Source organism: Trichechus manatus, unplaced genomic scaffold, assembly GCF_000243295.1.
Source record: "Trichechus manatus latirostris isolate Lorelei unplaced genomic scaffold, TriManLat1.0 scaffold00030, whole genome shotgun sequence".
NCBI lineage: Eukaryota > Metazoa > Chordata > Mammalia > Sirenia > Trichechidae > Trichechus > Trichechus manatus.
This window is the reverse complement of record NW_004443966.1, coordinates 4,524,231-4,547,681: the sequence shown is the minus strand read 5'-3', so window position 1 is coordinate 4,547,681 and position 23,451 is coordinate 4,524,231. Positions and strand designations below refer to the sequence as shown.

The following is a 23,451-nucleotide window of genomic DNA, read 5'->3' as shown; positions in this document are numbered from 1 at the left end:
AGCGGTGGTAGCCGGGCACCATCTAGCTGTACTGGACTCAGTCCGGTGAAGGTCTTGGTAGCTGTGGACAATTAGTCCTTTGGACTAATCTTTTTGCTGTAAATATTTTTGTAACTCATCTGAAATTCTTTCCGGAGTAGTATAAATGCCATTCAAGAAAGTTAAAATATTTTTTTCCCATTTGCAAGAGAAATACACAAGTCACTGTAGAAAATTCAGAAAATAAAGAAAAGTGTAGATAAAGTTAAAATCAATCACCATAATATTACAGAGATAATCACTGTTAATATTTTACTATATATCTACCTAGTATTTTTTTCTACATTTTCTACATTCACATACACACTCAAATACACTTCTCCATCCTCTGAAAGTATTGTTTTATAATCTTTTTCCTTTTCCATTTACCTTAAGTGTCTGCTTAAAAACAAATCCTAAGAATTCCCCAAGACTATTAAATATTCTTCCAAAGCATGATTTTTAAAGGCCACATAGTAGCCATTATACAGTCACACTATCAATTATTTAGACACCCCTGCCCTCCTCCCAAAAGTCCCGGGATGGGGCAAATGGTCTGCACTTAACTACTAATCTAAAGGTTAGTGGTTCAAACCCACCCAGCAGCACTGCAGAAGAAAGGCCTGGCAATCTGTTTCCATAAAGATTACAGCTAAGCAAACCCTATGGAGCAGTGCTGTCTGTAACACATGGGATCACCATGAGCAGGAATCAACTTGACGGTATGGGTTGTTTTTCTCCCTCCTCCCACATACATACTGAAATTATTTCCAAAAAGAAAAAGTGGTGCAAGATCTTTGGTCAAAAGTTACATTATCTAATACCCACTTTATTGATTAAACTTAGTGACGAATGAAACTTGACAACTTTGTGCACCTCTCCCCCATCTCTCTCCCAAATATAAGAATTTTAAATACTTCAGAGGATATGTAAAAGAAGACCTTGCATGATTATCTTACTGATAACCAGAATTTGTCCTTCAAATTTTTCTTCTCAATTCTTCAAATTCTGGTCTTTTCCAAGTCCCATGGTCTTGAATCCACTCCTTACCCAGACACTACCCTATAAATTATGTATCTCAACACTTTACAACCTTACTGCTGTGACAGTTTATTCCTTTGCTTTCATTCCCTCGGCTCCAATATTCTTTACATACAGTGGTTAGAAAAATCCTGCACATTTGTCTTAAATAATATGATGGAAAAGGAGTATCAGGGCAGTTTTTCAAAGGAAATCAAGGGTCCTAAAAAGATGAATATTTATTTGAATCAAGTATTCTTTGCAGTCATATACTATTCAATTTGCCATTATAGAACTTAATACACCCAGTCCTCACTTACTGACATGGTTAGGTTCCAAAGACCAGGTCGTCATGTGAAAATTGGCATTATGTGAAAATGGAGGATGACCACATCAGACTACAAAATGGAGCATGACTATATCACTACATAACTGCCAGATTACATCATTACATGACTGCCAAACCAGAGAATCATGACCCAGCCAAGCTGACACATAACCTTAACCACCACAGCCAGCATTACTCTTGCTTCACACCCTGGCATTCATTACTGCCAGACATACGTTGTTAATGCACGAAACAGACAGTAGATTCTTTACTATTGTTGTAAATGCAAAACGTCAGATAAGGAGATAGTTGCTAAGTGAGGAGTGCGTGCGTATAATATTAGTTGGTCAAATGTCTGCTGCCCCTGCTGGTCTGACTGCAGAATCTTTGAAGGAAAGACTGAACTATCTTTGGATTCCCAGTACCTAGTTACACTGCCAGGAATACAACTGCTCAGTGAGTACTGGACAGATGACTACAGTCTCTATGCACTTCTTATCAGCCAAATGTATGCCAGCTGTTTAACATAATCACATCCTTGCCTCAGCTGGGGAGGGATTACACTACCGTCACGCTTCTAGTAACATACACACTTGTGGGTGCAAGCCTGCCCACATGTAGCAAGCAAGAATCTCACCTCAGTTCTAAATGAAAATTCGACTCCTGAAGCTTCTGCGTGTCTGCTCCTCCTCACCTGGGATTCTAAGGCTGAAAGTACCCACCTCCTTCTTCACCCAGTGCGCGCTACCTTCTGGACTCCCTCTCTTCTGCTTTTTCTGACTAGCTAAAATAGATCTCAAATATGTGCTCATCTCTTCATCTCTACCACCCAGGTTAAGCCACTATCACCTCCTGCTTGAACTGCTGGTCTCTGCTTCTGCCTGTGCCCTTCCTATGCATTCTCCACATGGCAGCCTTTTTAAAAGCTATAGGAGGTCATGTCACTTCCATGTTAACGCTTAGCATGGCTTCACTACTGCAATTAGAATAAAACTCAAACTCCTTACCGTGACCCTCGCAGTTCAACATGATCTGGCCTTTTGAACCAAAGCGTATAATTAACGTACACATAAAATGATCACTTATCTACTCAGGAAGTATCAGCAGGTGAACAGTGTGTATGTAAAAATTAGAGACATTTCACAAGCATATTAATGAGTAACTCTTTACTTCAAATGTTTCAGATAACTGACTTTACATTAGAAAGGAATGATCATTTTAAACAATATGAAGAAGACAAAACAAGTGTACCTGATCTATCTGATCTTGTTGTCCTCTGTATACAGTTTCAGGGTCTGAAGGAGGCCTCAGATGAAATTCTGAGTCACAGAAATTTCCATCACCATCTACATTGTGTAGACTTTCCCAAACAACTTTTTCTTCAGTAAGAAACCCCTGGTCTGTTACCAACAAATACAGCTGACCCTTAATGAGGAATAACAAATGAAAAAGGAGTGTTAAATGGATCAAAATGAGTTAATATATGTGTAAGTACAATTTTATAATTTGTTTACAGCATATTAATTATTTCTGCTAGTTAGATTTGCACACGATAATAAGTAGTAGACCACATAGATATCTTATATGGTCACTGAATGAAGTCTGCCTGGCTGTGAATACAGTTTATAACTGGTGCACTAACGTATACCAAGAAATAGCAGCCCCTGGTTGGCATGCTCAACTACTCCGTAACTTATAAACAGCTTTCGGGGGGTTATAATCTCATTTCACAAAACTGAAAAATATTATACAAGTTCCTCAAAAATACATCAGGTAATGAACAGGACACAGTCGCAATAAATGATACCGTGCTGCCTGCTGGTTGTTCGTTCATTACCCTATATGACTAATCCAGCCCCTATCAACTTTTCCTTTCTCCGCACCATTAGCTGCTCTTCCTGTGCTCCGATAGTAACTTGTATCTGTTTCTCTTCTAGCACTTACATTGTAGCAGGACTGTGTTTTCCTGCCTCATTCTCCAGACCTTAGCTTAAATCTCCCTCTCTGGACTAGCATAGGGTGCGTCATACAGGTGAAGCCTAACTTTTATTGCGTCAGTCATGAATTTATATCTACAGTCACTGTGACAGAATTTAGCACCGACCTCTAGTTCTTCATCTGCATTAGTTCTAACTCCAATCATATATAGCCTTTATGTCCTCAGCATGCCACATAAGGAGTGTAACCCGTTTTTGTCTTTAGACTCGCAGAAGGTGTGACCTTCCCTGACTCGCTCGAAGTCCCACCTGGACAATACAGCGCTCGCCATTGCCCTAGAATCACACTATTCGTGTTCTTATTATCAACAACTAATAATTCAGAACAAGAAATTCCTGTGAAGAGTGTGGGGTCGGGGTGGAGAAATTACTGCGTGAATTCTGAAGCTTTAAAAAATCAAACGATTACGACCTGTGAACATTTGCTACGTGTCAGCTCTTCCTGAGGCACAAGGCTTCCCTGCTGTCTACTAGCACTGAGCTGCAGACACTGAGGAACTTACACAGCCACTGAAATCACTGCAGACACTGAGGAACTTACACAGCCACTGAAATCACTGCAGACACTGAGGAACTTACACAGCCACTGAAATCACTGCAGAGCAACGTGAAAAGTCTCATAAAGAAAACATTTTCATATAAAGCTTAAAGATATTATTCCAAGCAAAAATTGAGCGCAGACCCATGCTCCACCCCTTCTCTCTTTCTTTTCAATCGGATATGTTCCAATTCACCAGATATGTGAATGCCTATTATATGTTCAGCACTATGTAAGTGCTTGGGGATTCACATCATGGAAAGTAATGATCTCACCTTACTTTGGTATTAGATACCCCTTTTATGTGACTCCACAGAATCCTACACTATCATAGCATTTCCGCCATTACAGTCTCATGACCTGACATACTCTGAACACACATTTAGGGTCTAACCTTGTCCGAGGACAATTTAAAAGAATAACTAAAAGTTCTTTCCAACAATTTTCTACTGTATACATCCTGGTATTATAATATTATACAATATCTAGGCTTTACAATTTGTTTTATGTAGCTTTTCTCCAAATGACACTATCCAAAAAACAAACCAAACCAGTTGCCATCGAGTTGATTCTGACTCATAGCGACGCTGCAGGACAGAGCAGAACTGCCCCATAGGGTTTCCAAGGAACAGCTGGTGGATTTGAACTGCCAACCTTTTCCTTAGCAGCTAAGGTCTTAATCGCTGCGCCACCAGGGCTCCAAAAAAATGACACTATAGGTTGGGCAAATTCTGGGAGAGCTTCTATTGAAAGCTATTACCATCTGTAATAATAAACATTTACACGTTTTAACTAAAACGGTGGCCCTTTCCCGATACACTTGACCTGTCTATTTGACCAACTTGTCCAATTTAATAGAAATAATTACGTAATTCTAGCCTTTAAAATACTGAGGAAGGCACTGCCTGAATATTTTTTTGGTTAACTAGCTTGAATTCAAATTACTTAACCTCTTAGGAACTTAGTTTTCTTTTCTGACAAACGAGATACAGGCGGTTAGACCAGAGAATTTCTAAGGTATTTTATAAATTGAAAGATGAACTTTACTCCTACTTAACAAGCATCAACCTCATCCACAAGGAGCCTTCTCATCTACCCAGAGAGGCAGGAGGCACAGCTGCTGAGACGACAGAGTTGGAAGTCAGACTGAAGTCACTTACAAGCTGAGTCCACTACTCATCGGTCAGTTTGTCACACTGTGGTGGCTTGTGTGTTGCTGTGATACTGGGAGCTTTGCCACTGGTATTTCAAATACCAGAAGGGTCACCCACAGTGGACAGGTTTCAGTGGCGCTTCCAGACTAAGACAAACTAGGGAGAAGGATCTGGCGATCCATTTCTAAAAAAAAATTGGCCAGTGAAAACCTTATGAATAGCAGCAGAACACTGTCTGATATAGTGCCAGAAGTCCCTGAGGTTGGAAGGCACTCAAAATATGACTGAGGGAGAGCTGTCTCCTCAAAGTAGAGTCCTTAAGAATGTGGATAGAGTAAAGCTTTGAGGACCTTCGTTTGCTGAGGTGGCACGACTCAAAATGAGAAGAAACAGCTGCAAACATCCATTAATAATCGAGACATGGAATGTACAAAGTATGAATCTTGGAAAATTGGAAGTCGTCAAAATGAAATGGAACGCATAAAGGTTGATATCCTAGGCATTAGTGAGCTGAAATGGACTAGTATTGGCCATTTTGAATCAGACAATCATATGGTCTACTATGCCGGGAATGACAAATTGAAGAAGAATGGCATCATATTCATCATCAAAAAGAACATTTCAAGATCTATCCTGAAGTACAACACTGTCAGTGATACGATAATATCCACATGCCTACAGGGAAGACCAGTTAATACAACTATTGTTCAAGTTTGCGCACCAACCACTAAGGCCAAAGATGAAGAAACTGAAAATTTACCGACTTCTGGAGTCTGAAATTGATCAAACACGCTATCAAGACACATTGATAATTACTCGTGATTAGAATGTGAAAGTTAGAAACAAAGAAGAAACATTAGTAGTTGGAAAATATGCCCTTGGTGACAGAAATGACTTTGGAGATTGCATGATAGAATTTTGCAACACGAATGATCTATTCATTGGAAATACCTTTTTGAAACAACATAAATGGCAACTATACACGTGGACCTTGCCAGATGGAATATACAAGAGTCAAATCTACTACATCTGTGGAAAGAAACTGTCTTAGTTATGTAGTGCTGCTGTAACAGCAATACCACAAATAAGGTGGCTTTGGTGAACAGAAATTTATTTTCTCACACTTTAGGAGACTAGAAGTCTGAATTCAGGGAGCCAGCTCTAGGGGAAGGCTTTCACTCTCTGTTGGCTCTGGAGGAAGGTCCTTGTCTCTTTGAGCTTCTGCTCCTGGGCGATCTTCATGTGGCTTGGCATCTCCCTTCCCCCATCTCTGCTCTGCTTGCTTGTTTAATCTTTTATATCTCAAGAGACTGACTCAAGATACACCCTACACTAATCTTGCCTCATTAACATAACAAAACAACCCATTCCCAAAAGGGATTACAACCACTAGCATAGAGGTTAGGGTTTAAAACACGTATTTTGGGGGGACATCATTCAATCCATAACAGAGACGATAGAGAAGCTCAATATCCATCAGAACAAGGCCAGGGGCCGACTGCGGAACAAACCATCAATTGCTCATATGCAAGCTCAAGTTGAAGCTGAACAAAACTAAAACAAGTTCACAAGAACCAAATATAACCTTGAGTATATCCTACCCGAATTTAGAGGCCATCTCACAAAGAGATTTGACACATGGAACACTAATGACCAAAGACTAGACGAGTCGTGGGATGACATCATACATGAAGAAAGCAAAAGGTCATTAAAAATACAGGAAATAAAGAAAAGACCAAAATGGATGTCAGCAGAGATTCTAAAACTTACTCTTGAATGTCAAGTAGTTAAAGCAAATGGAAGAAATGATGAAGTAAAAGAGCTGAATAGAAGATTTCAAGGGGGGGCTCAAGAAGACAAAGTAAAGTATTAATATGCAAAGACCTGGAGTTAGAAAACCGAAAGGGAAGAACACGCTCAGCACTTCTCAGGATGAAAGACCTGAAGAAAAACTCAAGCCTCAACTTGTAATACTGAAGGATTCTACAGGGGAAAGTGTTGAGTAATGCAGGAAGCATCAAAAGAAGATGGAAGGAATACACAGAGTCATTGTACCCAAAAGAATTGGTCAATGTTCAACCATTTCAAGAGGGAGCATATCATCAAGAACTGATGGTATTGAAGGAAGAAGTCCAAGTTGCACTGAAGACATCAACAAAAAACAAGGCTCCAGGAACTAACGGAATACCAGTTGAGATGTTTCAACACTTGGAAGCACTCACTATGCCAATAAATCTGGAAGACAGAAACCTGGCCAACTGACTGGAAGAGATCCATATTTGTGCCCATTCCAAAGAAAGGTGACACAACAGAATGTGGAAATCATCAAACAATATCATTAATATAACATGCAAGTAAAATTTTTAAATCACACAATATCCCCTTGTTCTGTTCCAACAACTGCCTCTCAGTCTATGTACAGGTTCTGCGTGAGCACAATTAAGTGTTCTGGAATTCCCATTCTTTGCAATGTTATCCATAATTTGTTATAATCACACAGCCAAACACCTTTGCATGGTCAACAAAACACAAGTCAACATCTTTCTGGTATTCTCTGCTTTCAGCCAAGATCCATCTGACATCAGCAATGATATCCCTTGTTCCACATCCTCTTCTGAATCCGGCTTGAATTTCTGGCAGTTCCCTGTTGATGTACTGCTGCAACCATTTTTTTGTTTAATTTAATTTTTTTTATTGTACTTTAGATGAAGGTTTACAGAACAAATAGTTTCTCATTAAACAGTCAGTACACATATTGTTTTATGACATTGGTTAAGAACCCCACGATATGTCAACACTCTCCCTTCTCAACCTCGAGGACCTTTTTTTCGGTGAAAATATACATAGCCAAAGTTATACCATTACAAAAGTTTCTACATGTACAATTCAGTGACATTGATTACATTCTTCCAGCTGTGCTGCTATTCTCACTGTCCTTTTCCAAATTATTCCATCACCATTGTCTTCAACTCACTGTCCCCTAGGCTTCCCATCAAACCTTTTGAGTTGCTGTTGTCAATTTGATCTCACATAGATAATTCTTTTTTTTTTGTACCTTACATGAAGGTTTGCAGAACAAATAGTTTCTCATTAAACAGTTAGTACACATATTGCCCTATGACAATGGTTAACAACCCCATGACATGTCAACACTGTCCCTTCTCAACCTTGGGTTCCCTATCACCAGCTTTCCTGTCCCCTCCTGCCTTCTAGTCCTTGTCCCTGGACTGCTGTGCCTCATTAGTCCTGTTTGTAGTTTTATGAGGCTGTCCAATCCCTGGCTGAATGGTTGCAACCATTTTTAAATTATCTTCAGCAAAATTTTACTTGCATGTGATATTAATAATATTGTTTGATAATTTCCACACTCTGATGGATCACCTTTCTTTGGAATGGGTACAAATCTGGATCTCTTCCAGTCAGCTGGCCAGGTAGCTGACTTCCAAATTTCTTGGCATAGACTAGAGTGCGCCTCCGGTGCTGCATCCTTTGTTGAAACATCTCAGTTGGTATTCTGTCAATTCCTGGAGACTTGTTTTTTGCCTATGCCTTCAGTGCAGCTTGGACTTCTTCCTTCGGTATCATTGGTTCTTGATCATATGCTACCTCCTGAAATGGTTGACTGTCGACCAGTTCTTTTTGGTACAGTAACTCTGCATATTCCTTCCATCTTCTTTTGATGCTTTATGCTTCATTCAATATTTTGCCATAGAACCCTTCAATATTGCAACTCAAGGCTTGAATTTTTCTTCAGTTCTTTCAGCTTGAGAAATGCCAAGCGTATTCTTCCCTTCTGGTTTTCTAACTCAGGGTCTTTGCACATTGCATTATGATATTTCACTCTGTCTTCTCGAGCTGCCTTTGAAATCTTCTGTTCAGTTCTTTTACTTCATCATTTCTTCCATTTGCTTTAGCTTTTCTATGTTTAAGAGCAAGTTTCAGAATCTCTTCTGACTTCCATTTTGGTCTTTTCTTTCCTGTATTTTTAATGATCTTTTGCTCTCTTCATATACAACATCCTTGATGTCATCTCACAACTCGTCTGGTCTTCGGTCATCAATGTTCAGTGCATCAAATCTATTCTGGAGATGGTCTCTAAATTCAGATGGGATGTACTCAAGGTTGTATTTTGGCTCTCCTGGACTTGTTTTTTCTTCAGCTTCCACTTGGGTGATTGGTAGACATTATTAAATTAAAAAAATGAATCAATTTGATTAACACATCCATTGTAACCCTGTGAATGATGCAGTTAGTAAATTTAGAATATTTCATCCAGGTATAGGTTTTAGAAATATCTACATACTCTTCAATGCTTTTGTGTACAGAGGGTCACCAAAAAATCTCACCTAACAGAGAATTTACCCTTGCCTATATCCACTGTCTGGAGCCCTGATGACACAGTGGTTAAGAGCTATAGCTGCTAACCAAAAGGTCAGCAGTTCGAATCCCACAGCCACTGCTTGGAAACCCTATGGGGCAGTTCTACTTTGTCCTACTGTGTCGCTATGAGTCGGAATTGACTCAATGGCAATGGTTAATATCCACTGTCTAGAGACAGGAGTGAGAACTGAGACGTAGTCCTGGAGAATGACATAATAGACTAGAAAGCACATACACCTCCCCTCTGGTTAAACAAACGCCCATAACTCATACGTCTGTAGAGTTACCAAAGACTTTAGATGAGAAAAGATTTTCACACACAAGTTAAAAACCTGTTGCTGTTGACTGCCAGAAAGTATAAAGACTTTATGAAAATTAAATAAAAAATAGCCCACTATTAAAATAATACTGTTACAGATATTTATGGCTGAGTGTCAGTTCATTATAGTGGCTCCTAATTATAGACAACGTTTATCTGTAGTATAAAAGCATTCTATCCAGATGTTAAATTTATTTTTTGCTGAACATGTTCTCTTGAGTTCTCTGGGACGAACTGTGTTTATACTATAGCTGTTTGTTTCAAAGTGTTCATAGGGGTAGGAAATGGGAAATAAGGTTATCATTTAAATATGAGTGGTTAAATGGCCCTATAATTTCCAGGGTTCTTCAAAAGTGAAGTGTTAGAAGGCATTACCAAGACCTAATGCAGTATCAAAAGTAGCCATTTCTTGTCTGAAGAAGCAGCTTTCTATTTTTTCCTTGCTTGTATCCTTATTAGATCAGATTCCCTGGGGCTCAAGTATATAAGGAACTACAGATACACAATGATGGACTTGAACATGCTAGTGATTCTGAGGCCGACACAGGACCGACTAGGCAACATTTTGTTCTGTTGTACAAAATGTCACCAAGAGTTGGAGTCAACTCAGCAGCAACTAACAACAATAGTGTTTATTAAGTAATCCTTTAGGACTTCTAGTTTTACACCAACAGCCAGAAATAAATGTTGTACATTCTGTTGTAAAATCAGTTAATCAGTCACTGAGTCAATGCAGAGAAAAGTGTCTCTGACCCCTGTTAAAGAATGTACTCACTGGCTCCTCTGCCAGAAGTAAAGCAGTGTTTTATCTAAAAATTCTCAGGATTGGAAAGATGGTACAATGGGAATATGGGAAATAGGACAGAAAGGATTATAATGGGGCAATAAATAAATACTCCAAAGGCTCAAAGACACCTGGAAAATACAAGGGTTGGATCATATTAAAATAGTTACTCCACCAAATGCAATGTATGGTCCTTGATTAGATTCCAGTTTGAACAAACCATCCATAAAACTATTTTGGGGGCAAATGGGAAATTTGAATACAGACTGTGTATTTGATGATATTAAGAATTATTGTCATTTTTGTTGACAACAGCAACTTGAAAGATTAGATAGAAACCTTAGGTGGCAGTGAATTTATGTTAATGGGGGAGGAACAACTCAGAAAAGGAGGGTGAGAATGGTTGTACAACTCAAAGAACATAATCAGTGTCACTAAACGGTACATATAGAAACTGCTGAATTGGTGTATTTTTTGCTGTGTATACTCTCAACAACAAAATAAATAAAATTAAAAAAAGAATTATTGTCATTTTTGTTAGATGCAATAATGGTACTATGGTTTGAAAGAAAATATTCTAGTTTTTAGGGGTGCATACTGAAGATAAGCAAAAATAAAAAATAGAACGTCAATAATTAGTAAATGTAGGTGATGGGTACAATAGGCACATATTAAGTTAGACTCATTTTCTGTAAGTTTGTAATTTTTCATAATAAAAAGTAAAAAATGCTGTTACTGTTTTGGTTTAGGAGTCGCTATAGTAACGAATGGCATTTCCCTTAGTGACTGGTCACCAGAATAGGTGGCTGGTTTTATCTCTCCTATAAGAATAGGGTTACCTTAGAGAAGAATGATGTTTTATTTGCTCTAGGTATATTTCTGTCTGTATTAAATTGGTAGAATATCATCATGTTCATAATGAAGTAAATAGATACCACCAACTCCAAAGCACAGTGGAGGGTGGGAGTGGGAAGGGGTGGGTGATCCCTGTTGCATATCTGGCCAATAGGAACAACTTCAAGATATTTTGTATTCAAATAACCCATAACCTCCTCTAATCACCAGGAACAGCTCTCTAAGGAAGTTCACTTTTGATGCTGCCTGAAGAGTGAATGCACAGCTGAAACGATGGAAACTGGAGCTCAAACATCTTCACTGATGACGAGTTTAAAGAGCTATCTCTATAGAATGAACCTCAACATTCTCCCTAATACTTAGATGGGAAGAAACTCCATATCTGCTGATGCAGTGAAACTCATTCAATAGGTAGGCTAGGGGGCAAGTGCAAAAGAAGAGGCAGGGACTGAGGAGAAAGTTTCTCTGGGATGATAGTTTTATCACTGCCAGAATATTTCCCTGATACAGTAGAGGTGAGGACTCATTAACAGTTGAGGTATAATTTATTGTTGGGGCCTCAAAGGATATACTTCAGTTCATAAGGTGGCAAACGTATGTTGGCGTGAACAGTGGCTCTCAGCAAGGTCTTCAGAGAACGCAGTTAGAAGACACCTTGCTAAAAATAAGGGAAAAGGATCAAGACTCATTGTGAAGGGGGTCAGGAAAACAAAAGACCCAAATTAGGAGATCTGCAGTAAGTAAAATACCAAATCACAGATATCAAAAGAGATCACAGTCAGACCTAGAGCATCAGAGATATTATTAGGGAAAACCTAAGATTCTGGAAACAAGAAGACTAGAAATGAGGTAGGAAAGGGCAACCAATTCTTAATGGTTATCTCATTCTTTCATACCATGCTCATATCCTTCCACCGTGCTATCTCAAGAACTCTCACTGCAACTATTCCGTTTAGCACTGGGATCACTAGTTCATTGACCCTTCTTCTCTTAACCATCATTTCCTTCTGTCTTCACTTCTCTCCTAATCCAGTAGACATTCCAGTGTCTCCATTTCAACTATTCTCTTGCAAATTCCCTAAACTCCTTTGCTCTTCTACCTTTTGTTACACTCACTTAACAGAGCCCCAAACCTAGGCTAACACTCTATCTTTTTCATGCCTACACTCTGGTGAATATTCCCGCAGAAAAAGCATGCAAGGGGCATATTCATGTAAGAATCTGCATCCTCAGCACTACCTGGTAATTCTTCTTAGCTTCTCTAAGAAGAATCAGAGGTTCCTCCCATGTGCTGCAAAGACCATTTCAAATTTTCCTTCTTCAGATCTGGAACCATACCTTCCCACTCCTACTCAGTCTCAGTAAATGACAAAACAGAAGCATTCAAACAATAACTTTCTCTACTTCCTGCCATCAAATCTACAAATTTACTTATAGCTATGCTCAGTCTGTGTAGTGTGGTTAAGTGCTACGGCTGCTATCCATAAAGGTTGGCAGTTCAAATCCACCAGGTGCTCCTTGGAAACTCTATGGTACAATTCTACTCTGTCCTATAGGGTCGCTATGAGTCAGAAACGACTCAACAGCACTGGGCTTGGGCTTGGGCATGCGCAGTCTATTCTTTGCTTCCTTTACAATGGAGAGGTTCGTTATCAAAGGTTAATCCCCTTCACCTGTGTTTGGGGTTACACTTCCTATCCCTTCTTATCGTCTTAAAAACAAACAAACCAACCCACCCATTGCAACCTTATAGGACAGAGTAGAACTGCCCCATATGGTTTCCAAGGAGCGGATGGTGGATTCAAACCCCTGACCTTTTGGTTTTTTTTTTTCCTCACCATCTTAGGAGCCTTCTAATATCAATTATCTTCTGTCCTGAATCTTCAACCTTTACCTTTCTAGTCAATCTTTCAACATTTAAGCATGATCAAGTCCCTTATATTAATAAACACAAAAATCCTCCCTAAATTCCACACCTTACTATAGCTCTGAGCCAAAAACCCAGCTCACAGACAGGCTTTTTCAAAGAGTTGCCTATAAGCTGTTTCTGTTTCCTGATATCTTAATAATTTCTTAACCAACTCAAATTGGGTATCTTCTGCACCACCATTCTCTAAAACATAACCAGTGACATCCACATGGCTAACGGACACTTCTTTCCCCAGTCTTCCTATCTCACACATTCCGTCAACAGCATCTGCCAGGGGAGACCTCCAGTGCTTTGAAACCGTCTCTCCCCCTTGGCTCCCAAGATACCACATTCTTTACATTTTCCTCTTCTCTCTTCTTCCTCAGTCTCCTTTGCCAGTTCAGACTCCTCTACTTGATCATTAATTGTTGGCACTTCTCAGATCTCTGAGCTAGACCATTTCTTTTTCTTGTCTTTCTATATTTTCCCTATAAATCTCATCTTCTCCACAAATTACTATCTGTGTGCCAAAATTATCCCAGTCTTGAACAATTTACCTAACATTTCCACTTGGCAGGATGCCTCAGAAGCAGCTCCAACAGCTCTAAGGCTGGTCTTTTGTGATCTCTCTTCTCCTCTTCCAGTGTTCTCCGTCTCAATAAAGAGCACCACCAGTCATCCAGTTGTTCATGCTCAGAACCCACAAGTCATTCTTGTTATTTTTCAGATCCTAATCACCAAATCGGGTTGATTACATCTCCTAAACATCTTTGGAATCTCGGTCTACTCTCCATTCCCTTACCATCCTAGTCCAAGTCACTATAATCTCCTACCTGGCCTACTGCAATAGTCTCCTGACTAAATTCTTACATCCACTCTTGCTTCAAACTCCAAAGCACCTTAATGTCATGTAAGGGGCAGGCAGACAAATATCACTAGTGGTACATAGTTTAGCCCTAGAATAAGACTTATTAAGAAAAACCTGGAAACAGAGAAACAGTAAAAAACATACATTTCCAGAGTTATCATTATCTCACAAAAAGGCATGCTTAAGCCAGACACAGACATATGGTGGAAAGGGCCCCAGCAGAGGCACCTCCTCCCCAACCATACACTGCTTTATATAAGAAACAGAGAATACCTAGCTGACTAATAACAGATTTCTTGGTCAAGGACATGGCCCTGATAGAAAAGGAACATACGGAGCTCACTTTTGACAGACAGAGACCTTGTGTTTTCCTGCCGAATTATCTCATAGCTGCTGAGCTGAGCCAAAAAGTGAGAAAGAGAAGAACTACAGGGTCATCAGGAAACCAAGGGTTGATTCTCCTCTAAACTCCAGAGTCCACCAGATCGGTTACCTGCCTATCTCTTCAGCCTCTCCTGCCTCTCCTTTGCTCGGCTTTAGCTACACTGGCCCTCCTTCAATTTCTTCATGAATCAAGCTCTTTCCCTCCTAGAGCCTTTTCACACAATGTTCCATCTGCTTAATTAACCCTTTTTTGGCTAACTGATTAACTCCTAGAAGACTCATTTTTCAGGTCTCAGTTTAAATGTGACATTCTCCAGGAAGTCCCTCCTAACACCCACAGCTAGGTTAAAAGTCTTAATAAAAGCTCTCACAGCAAGTTGTATGTACCCTTTACAGGTATGTCTCAATAGAAATAAATTATTTGTGTAAATATTTGTTTAACATCTGTCCCTTGTCAAACTAGCAGAGCCTTAAATGGCAGGAACCACAGCGACCTTGCTCTTAGCTGCAGTCCTAGTACTTAGCTGAGCACTCAGACCATAATACATGCTGAATAGGTATCTGCTAAATGAATGAATAAAGTTTGGACTTGAACAGGTCAAAGGCCACTGCCATCGAGTCAATTCCAACTCGTAGTGACTGTACAGGACAGAGTAGAACTGCCCCAAAGGGTTTCCAAGGAGTGGCTGGTGAATTTTAACTGACAACTTTTTTGGTTAGCAGCCGAGCTCTCAACCACTGCACCACCAGGGCTCCTTGAAGAGGTCAGGTAAAGCCAAAATGACTTAGCAGTAATCATTATGTAGCAGTAATTCTGATTCTGATGTAAGGGTGCTTTGTAACTTTGTCCTTACATTTCTGAGGAGTGTGGATGACTCTGGGCCCATACCTAGCATGTACCTAACAAAAATATGGGAGCAATACAAATGAACCCTTGCTATAACTAAGATGGGAATAGGAGAGCTAGGGCTTTATGGTATTCTGACATAAGCAAACAAATCATTATTTTACACTACTCTGTGCAATTCACTAAGTAAAGTGTTTAAGGAAATAAGACCTGAGTCCTGACTTCAATAAGTTTACTTCCATTTAGGAAAATAAGACACATTTCCATGGAAAGAAACAGGGAACCAGCTACTAATCAGTAAGGGCCCAACCAGGATGGGGTGGCCGGGAGTCCTCAGCCTTGGCTGCACGTGAGAATCACCTGGGAACACTTACACAAATACTGACGCTGAGGCCTCCGCTCCAGAGGCTCTGATTTAATGGAGTTGGTGGTGGGCTCTGAGCATTGGTATTTTCTTAAAAGCTCCTCAGGCAGTTCTGTCATTCAATCTGGGCTGAGAACCACTGGCTTAAGGAATTAGTATTTGCAATGCTTCTTAAAGGATGGATAAAATTTGGATAAGCAAAAAGGAGTGATGACATCCTTCCCAACAGCGACTCTGGAGTAAGAAATGGCAGTGAAGATGCAGAATTGAGAGAGCATAAAGTATATGTGGGGTGGAAGGTATCAATAAGGAGACAGACCATTCTGGCTGAAGCAAAGTGTTGGCACAGGGGAATAGTAGAAAACATCTTGGAACTTCATCCTTTAGGTACTCAGTCCTACCAAACATTTTTGCTATATTATTGACATGATCAGAGAAGGATTCTACTATAGAAGTCTAGGTATAAGTTCATAAAGCCTTGAGCTAGGTAGCAGCTGTAAAAAATTGAATGGATGTAAGAGATAACAAAAGGGATAAATCAGTAAGATTTTTTTTTTTTTGGCAGAACCATAAATAGCCTATAAGAACAATTATAAAGTCACACTGATAACTTTAATAGCAAATACTGTCATCCAGGCAAACCTTGATTCTTTCTTTCAACTCCTTTAGCCCTCAAACATAAACACCCATAATTAGAAGTCATTCTAGTTCTATCTTTAGGGTTTATGTCTCTCTTTTTTTTTTTTCCTTAGAAATTAAAATAATAAATACTCTTTAATGCAGTAATCTGTGAAAAAGAAGTTGAGATTTAATTAAAAATAAAAAACTGATTTGAGGTTACACTTACTTTGCTAATCCATTCCATCATAAGGAAGTATTTAATTATCTTCACAATCTGATGGTTAACGAATTTTATGCTAAAATCTTTTATCCTAAAGCGTATTATAAGACATCTCTAAATCAGCCTCCTTTAATTTAGAATAAGAGTTAAATAGCTATTTCTAGGTCATACCTTGTATTTGGTCATGGTGCTAAAATGATTGTTCCGAAAGAACACACAAAGCTCTCCTTCCTGAACCGTTGAAGTTAGTTCACATAATCCATGGTATGTCAGTTGAGTGGCTGTGTTATTTAGAAACTGCTCAGCTACAAAGCCTATGGAACCAATGCATAATATTAGATGGAAGAATAATTTCAAAATTAATAAGTTATTCTTTTTCTATTTACACTATGCTCCAAATATAGGGAAGAGCCAATCAAAATGAGACTTTTCCTAAGATATAATACAATGGCCCCGACTTGCAGATTCTTCTTTCTAATCTTCTATGGAAGATAGGCATGCCCATCCTAAGAAACAGCTGTGTGAAGTCAATAAATGTGTCCACACTTCATACTCCACCTACTTCCAAAAGGATTTCAGGTAGCTTGTAATAAAAGACACAGACACAATAAAAATAAAACACATTAAAACAAATACGAAGGCAGAGTTAGTAATTTTAAAAGTGGGTAGGAGAGAAAGATGTATGTCAACAGCTACTTCCCCAGCGGCTACATGTTTAGAAATTAAACGTAGCCTTAACAAAGAGAGCTGCCTAAGATTTTAACAAAGATACCACAGAATTCTCAAGTCTCAAATTGCCAGCTCTTGCCTTAAGATTAAAAGTAGGAATAAGATTGAACAGGAATAACTGATGTAATTTTTATCCTCAACTCCTCCAAAATATGCCACTCATTATGTAGATATATCAAATTCAGAAACAGAAATTATTTGTTCTGTTTTTGAAACAATGAAATATATCGAAGTTTGCTGGGGTAATTTAAACGATATATACACACATATTATTTAACAGCCTGTATTTGTCTTCTGTCCTTCTTTTCTTCCTTCCTCCTTTGGCTCCTTCCTTTGTAGGGAAGAAATGTTTCAGGAGCAACAGAGGGAAGGGACTGTGCTAAAAGTTTTATTGTTAGCAGAGGAGCTGATACAGGGCGTACAGATGAATCTGTGTTAAGAAATTGACATTTCAGCAAGAATTTGAAAGTAAACTTGAAAGAAATTTGGGTAAAGACATGATAACGGCCAAAGAAAGCAGGATTGTGTGGGTTTATTCCACTCCCTCTCCACCCTTCACCTTCAGGGTCCGGCCACAGCACTTGAAGCTGAAAGGTGGCTGCAGAAAGTTACCAACGTCACACTATTCCAAGGGCTTGGTTCAGGCGGAGGGAAAGTGCAAAGGCTGATAAAGCCAGAGCTGAAAGAAATCCACAGCACCCCTGCGACTTCTCAGCATTAGACATTTAGAAGTGAAATTTTCTCCCTGCCCCCAAACTGTTAGTTACTTTGCTAAGTACTAAGTTACTAAGTAGAATATATTTGTTATGTCCTAAAATATTTATCATTATGTAGCATTTAAAAAGAAAGTATTATGCCTGTGTGGGGTGGTACCCACTGCTGCCTGAAATATCCATATTACTAAACACTCCTTCAGAACAGTGTGTCTAACTGCCACTCCCACCCCTCACTCCCACAATAATCCTCTCTGCAAATTCCTTTCAAAAAGATGCATAAGTTCAGTAGAGATACAGGGCAATATTACTTTCATGTTAGTGTGAAATTCAAATTTTTAAACTCTACGAGGGTCTTTCCCAGCTACTCCTTTTCAGAACAGGACATCAGCTCAGAGAGAACAGAATATGTAACTTGCCCAAGAGCATTAGTAGTTACCGCAAAGTGAAGACTGGAACCCAGGAGAATTACTGGTATTAAGTAAAAAACTTAGTGCAGATGATCATTACAAATGCTGACTTAGCTCTACATCTCCCCAAACCATAAAACAGAGCCTATTTAAGACTACTGTTTCCTAATTCTTCTGTCACTCTTAGTGACATCCTTGTGATTTTAGTGGGATATTCAAAAAGGCTGACCTAGTTTCAACTTTTCATAACTAATTAAACAAGTTTTAGTAAGAATTCTAAGTGTTACACAGCAGTCTACTTATCTGCATTGCTTTAAATAGTCTAGTTTCAAATAACAAATAGTTTAGTTGCAACATTCATATTAACTGAATCTCAATTTTACTGTTACAGATATTATTATTGATGATACTGAAGTAAGGTTAAAAAACTAATATACTGGCAATAATAAAATAAGAATATTACTGAAAATAAACTTAAACTAAAAAAAAAATATTTTGCCAACAGTATTAGTGTGAAAATATTCCTTACCATCAGAAATTCAATAATAAATTAGTATATCAAAATATTTTCCTCTTACTAGAGAGTTACTAGAGAACATTAAAGTACTGACTGACTAACTTAAAAGAGGTGACATTAGAAAGAGGGGAACTAAAATTAGGCAAAAAGAAATAGAAAGAGGAAGGAAACTTGACTTATTTTAAAATGTTCCTTAGATGTAGCCCTGTCTGAGATTTGTGTTCAGTTCAAGCTTAGTTAAGAAGAACTTAACTTTCTCACTCTGACAGCTTTAAACACATTGATCTAATTTTCTTTTTAATTTCATCTACCTTCAAGTTTCAGAAACCACATATGTTATAACAATATTTTTCCTCAAAAAGATGGGACAAAACACCCTTTCAAATATAACAAATATCCAGATTTTATTTGAAAATATAAGGACACATGTGATTTGATCCAGGGGTATAAATAGGGAGCCCAGAACATCTTACTGTGCCAGAAAGTAAGAAAGTACTCAAAGCATAATGAGGACATGTCAAAAGAACATGGGGGCCAGCTTGAGGGCATCCCACTGGCCAATTTTGGACAATTTGAGCATCTAAAAGAAAAATGATGATAATGGATTATAACACACCAAATAAAAAAGAATCCATGAGTCTATATGGATATAAAAATTTTAATGGGGGAGGCGAAGGAGAAGGGAAAATGACTTTTTAAAGAATGCCAATGACGTCTGGGGTCTTAAAAGCTAGCGAGCAGCCATCTAAGATGCATCAATTGGTCCCAACCACCTGGAATAAAGAAGAATGAAGAACACCAAAGACACAAGGAAAGCGTTAGCCCAAGAGACAGAAAGGGCCACATAAACCAGAGACTCCATCAGCCTGAGACCAGAAGAACTAGATGGTGCCCGGCTACCACCAATGACTGCCCTGACAGGGAACACAACAGAGAGTCCTTGATGGAGCAGGAGAAAGCTGGGGTGCAGAACTCAAATACTAGTAAAAAAACCAGACTTAATGGTCTAAGACTGGAGAAACCCCAGAAAGCATGGCCCCCAGACTCTCTGTCAACCCAGAACTGAAACAATTCCCGAGGCCAACTCTTCAGACAAAGATTGGACTGGACTGTGGGACATAAAATGATACTCGTGAAGAGTGTGCTTCTTAGCTCAAGTAGATACATGAGACTAAATGTGCAGCTTCTGTCTGGAGGTGAGATGAGAAGTCAGAGAGGGTCAGGAGCTGGTTGAACAGACATGGGAAATCAGGGGTGGAAAGGAGGAGTGTGCTGTCACAGTATAGGGAGAGCAATTAGGGTCACATAACAATGTATAAATTTTTGTATGAGAAACTAACTCGAAATGTAAAATTTCACTTAAACTACAACAATAAACAAACAACAGAATGCCAATGAATGTAGATGGAATAATAAATACATCACAACCACTATAGTAATAATTGACTCAGGCCAAGAATCAATGGAAGCCATAACTATCGGGTAAAAAATTGTTAGGGAACAGGATATTCACACAGTTTCAAAGTATAACATCACAGATTACTTATTAATTACAAAATGAGAAGAGCATGCTTATAATAAAAAAAATCTAGCAGACTCCATCTTAATCAACTTTGAATATCACCAATAACGAATAAACAGACAACACATGTCTCTGCTGATTTAACTCCCGGAGAAGGACACAATATCCCCTATGCAGTATTTCTGCCAAAAATATATAACCTGAATCTAATCATGAGAAAACAATCAGACTGATCCAAATTGAGGTATATTCTACAAAAATACTAGTTTGGGCTATTAAAAGAAAGTCCATGCCACAAAAGACCAAAAAAGAATGGAAGGAAGAAAGGAAAGGTTATGGACTAAATTGTGTCCCCTCAAAACATGTGTTGTAAACCCTAACCTCTATATCTGTGGATGGAGCCCTGGTGGTGCAGTGGTTAAGACCTACGGCTGCTAACTAAAAGGTCAGCAGTTTGAATCGAACAGCTGCTCCTTGGAAACCCTATGAGGCAGTTCTAGTCTGTCCTATAGGGTTACTATGAGTCGGAATCAACTGGATGGCAAGGAGGGTTTTTTTTTTTTTAAAACCTGTGGAGGTAATCCCATTTGGGAATACGGTTTTCATTGTTATGTTAATAGGGCCATACTATTGTAGAGTCTGCCTTAAAACAATCACTTTTGAGACATAAAAAGAGCAGATTGGGCACAGACGCACAGGTGGGGGAAGATATATGCCACGTCACATGAAGATCACCAAGGAACTAAGGAACCGAAGCTGAAAAGAGACAAGGACCTTCCCTCAGAACCAACAGAGAGGAAAGACTTCCCCTAGAGCCAGCACCCTGAATTCGGACCTCGAGCCTCCTAAACTGTGAGAAAATACATACCTGCTGGTTAAAGCCACTCACCAGTGGTATTTGTTATAGCAGCACTAGGCAACTAAGATAGGATCTGTCGTAGATTACAAGACACTAAAGTGGTATGAAAACTAAATGATCCTTGACTAGAGCCTATTAAGGATGTTACTGGAACAACTAGAGAATTCTGAATATGAACAGTATATTAGATCATAGTATTGTATGTATCGTAACAAGGCTAAATTTCCTGAGATAATTGTATTGTGATTATATATGAGAATGTCCTTGTCCTTAGGAGACATATATGCTGAAGCAATTATGGGTAAAGTGATGTGTATGATATCTGCAACTAATTCTCACATGTTTAGGGAAAAAAGTATATGTATGTGTGTACATATAGGAATACAGAAAGCAAGCATACAATATGTTAATCGTTGGTGAATTTAGGTGAAGAGCATATAAGTGTTCATTGTGCTATTATTCTTCCAATATTTCTATAGGCTTGAGATTTTTCAAAATAAAAATTGGAAAAAGAAAAGAAAACCAACATTATTTAATAAAAAATAATGTGAATATAAACTATAATTTTCAGTGTGTACGGCACATAATAGAGGCTCAATAAATATTTGAATAAATGAATAAATATCCTGGAATTATTTTGATAAGCATATTTATGATCTAGAAACAATTGTAAAAGAAGCAATTATCGCTGAGAGAGCATCTAGAATTAAACAACCAGCTCTGATGAAGTCTGGTACTTGTTATTGCACTATTTTTTTTTCCTCATTGATTTTTGCTACCATGTCACAACTCATCATTGTAATGAGATTCCAAAAGGTTAATATGTATTAACATCAAAAAGAAGTAGCAAATAATATGTACTCTATAACAAGTAAAATTCCGTATTTTTACTTACAAAGTATTGCCATCAAAAGAACTTTATCTGAAACAAGTGGAAAGAACAGCTAAGGCTACTTGACTCTTAGCTAAATACTTCTTTTCCCACAAAAACGAATGCTAGTAGAAGGGCTTCTTATACTCTGTACCTGGATAAGATGAAATATTTGAACTAAAAAAACTTTAAAAAGTAGTTATCTTCTATGACCAAAGTTTAATACTTTTTAACAAAGATGGGTTAGAAACAAACCAACTTTTGGATATTTTATTGATTCAAAAGGGAAGTTATAGTTGTAGGCCAAATAGAAAAAGAAAGCAGATTACTTCAGTTGAATGCTATACCCAAGAAAATACGATGGGGAAAAATGATGGAACAAGCTAATCGCTAATTGTACAATGCCCATTGTAGCCTTTTTCTTTTTCTATATGATTTCTTAGTGCCTTATACAAGTAATCATTGCGGCTAAATAATTATTTCAAACAGACTACATACTTATAGCTTCTTATAAATAAAAAGTAGTTTGGTTTTTTAATTGTACTAAATTCCACGTATAAGTATCCCTTAATACGAAAATCTGATATGCAGAATTTCACCAGGATAGGATTTATATATCAAGGAGCTAATCAACACATATGCCTGGCGTATATTACCTGAAAATTCTATACCATTAAAGAGGTCAATTCCTTCCCTGATTTCACCAAAGATTCTTCCCAAGTTACAGATACTACATAAATTATCTATGGCTTTTTGTTATCCTCGGGAATCAAAGTCAGGGAAATAATAACAATAGTTGTAACAACAGGCCGAGGAAAAAGCGATGTGACAAAGGAACTGATTTTTTCATTCCTTTTGTGAATCAATGTACTAACTAATTCATACCCTCGTTACACTGCAGCCTAACTGGGAAAGACGCTGTGATGGTGTTTCCTACAGCTTCTTGCCCTATAAATCTGCCCAACCAAACATCAGTGCTTGGCTATCATTCTCACTGTTACCACTTTCTGAATCCTATTGTTCTCTTAATTACTATTTAATTGCATACTCTAACACCACATTGGAGCCCTGGTGGCACAAGTGTTAAGAGTTCGGCTGCTGACCAAAAGGTTGGCAGTTTGAATCCACCAGCCGCTCCTTGGAAACCCTATGGGGCAGTTCTACTCTGTCCTATAGGGTTGCTGAGTCAGAACTGACTCGATGGCAAGGGGTTTGGTTTCTGGT

General features: G+C 38.5%; 1 protein-coding gene across 2 annotated transcripts in view; it reads right to left on the bottom strand.

Annotated features, from left to right (window-relative positions):
• Positions 1-23,451, bottom strand: part of MINDY2 (MINDY lysine 48 deubiquitinase 2) — an 89,303-nt gene that overhangs the window by 6,076 nt on the left and 59,776 nt on the right. For both annotated transcript variants that reach the window (XM_004374613.2, XM_023729683.1), the window contains exons 6-7: positions 16,778-16,920; positions 2,618-2,791 (exon numbers count right to left, since the gene is read on the bottom strand). In XM_004374613.2, the coding sequence (XP_004374670.1) occupies positions 2,618-2,791; positions 16,778-16,920 (317 nt within the window). The remainder of the gene's footprint in view (positions 1-2,617; positions 2,792-16,777; positions 16,921-23,451) is intronic.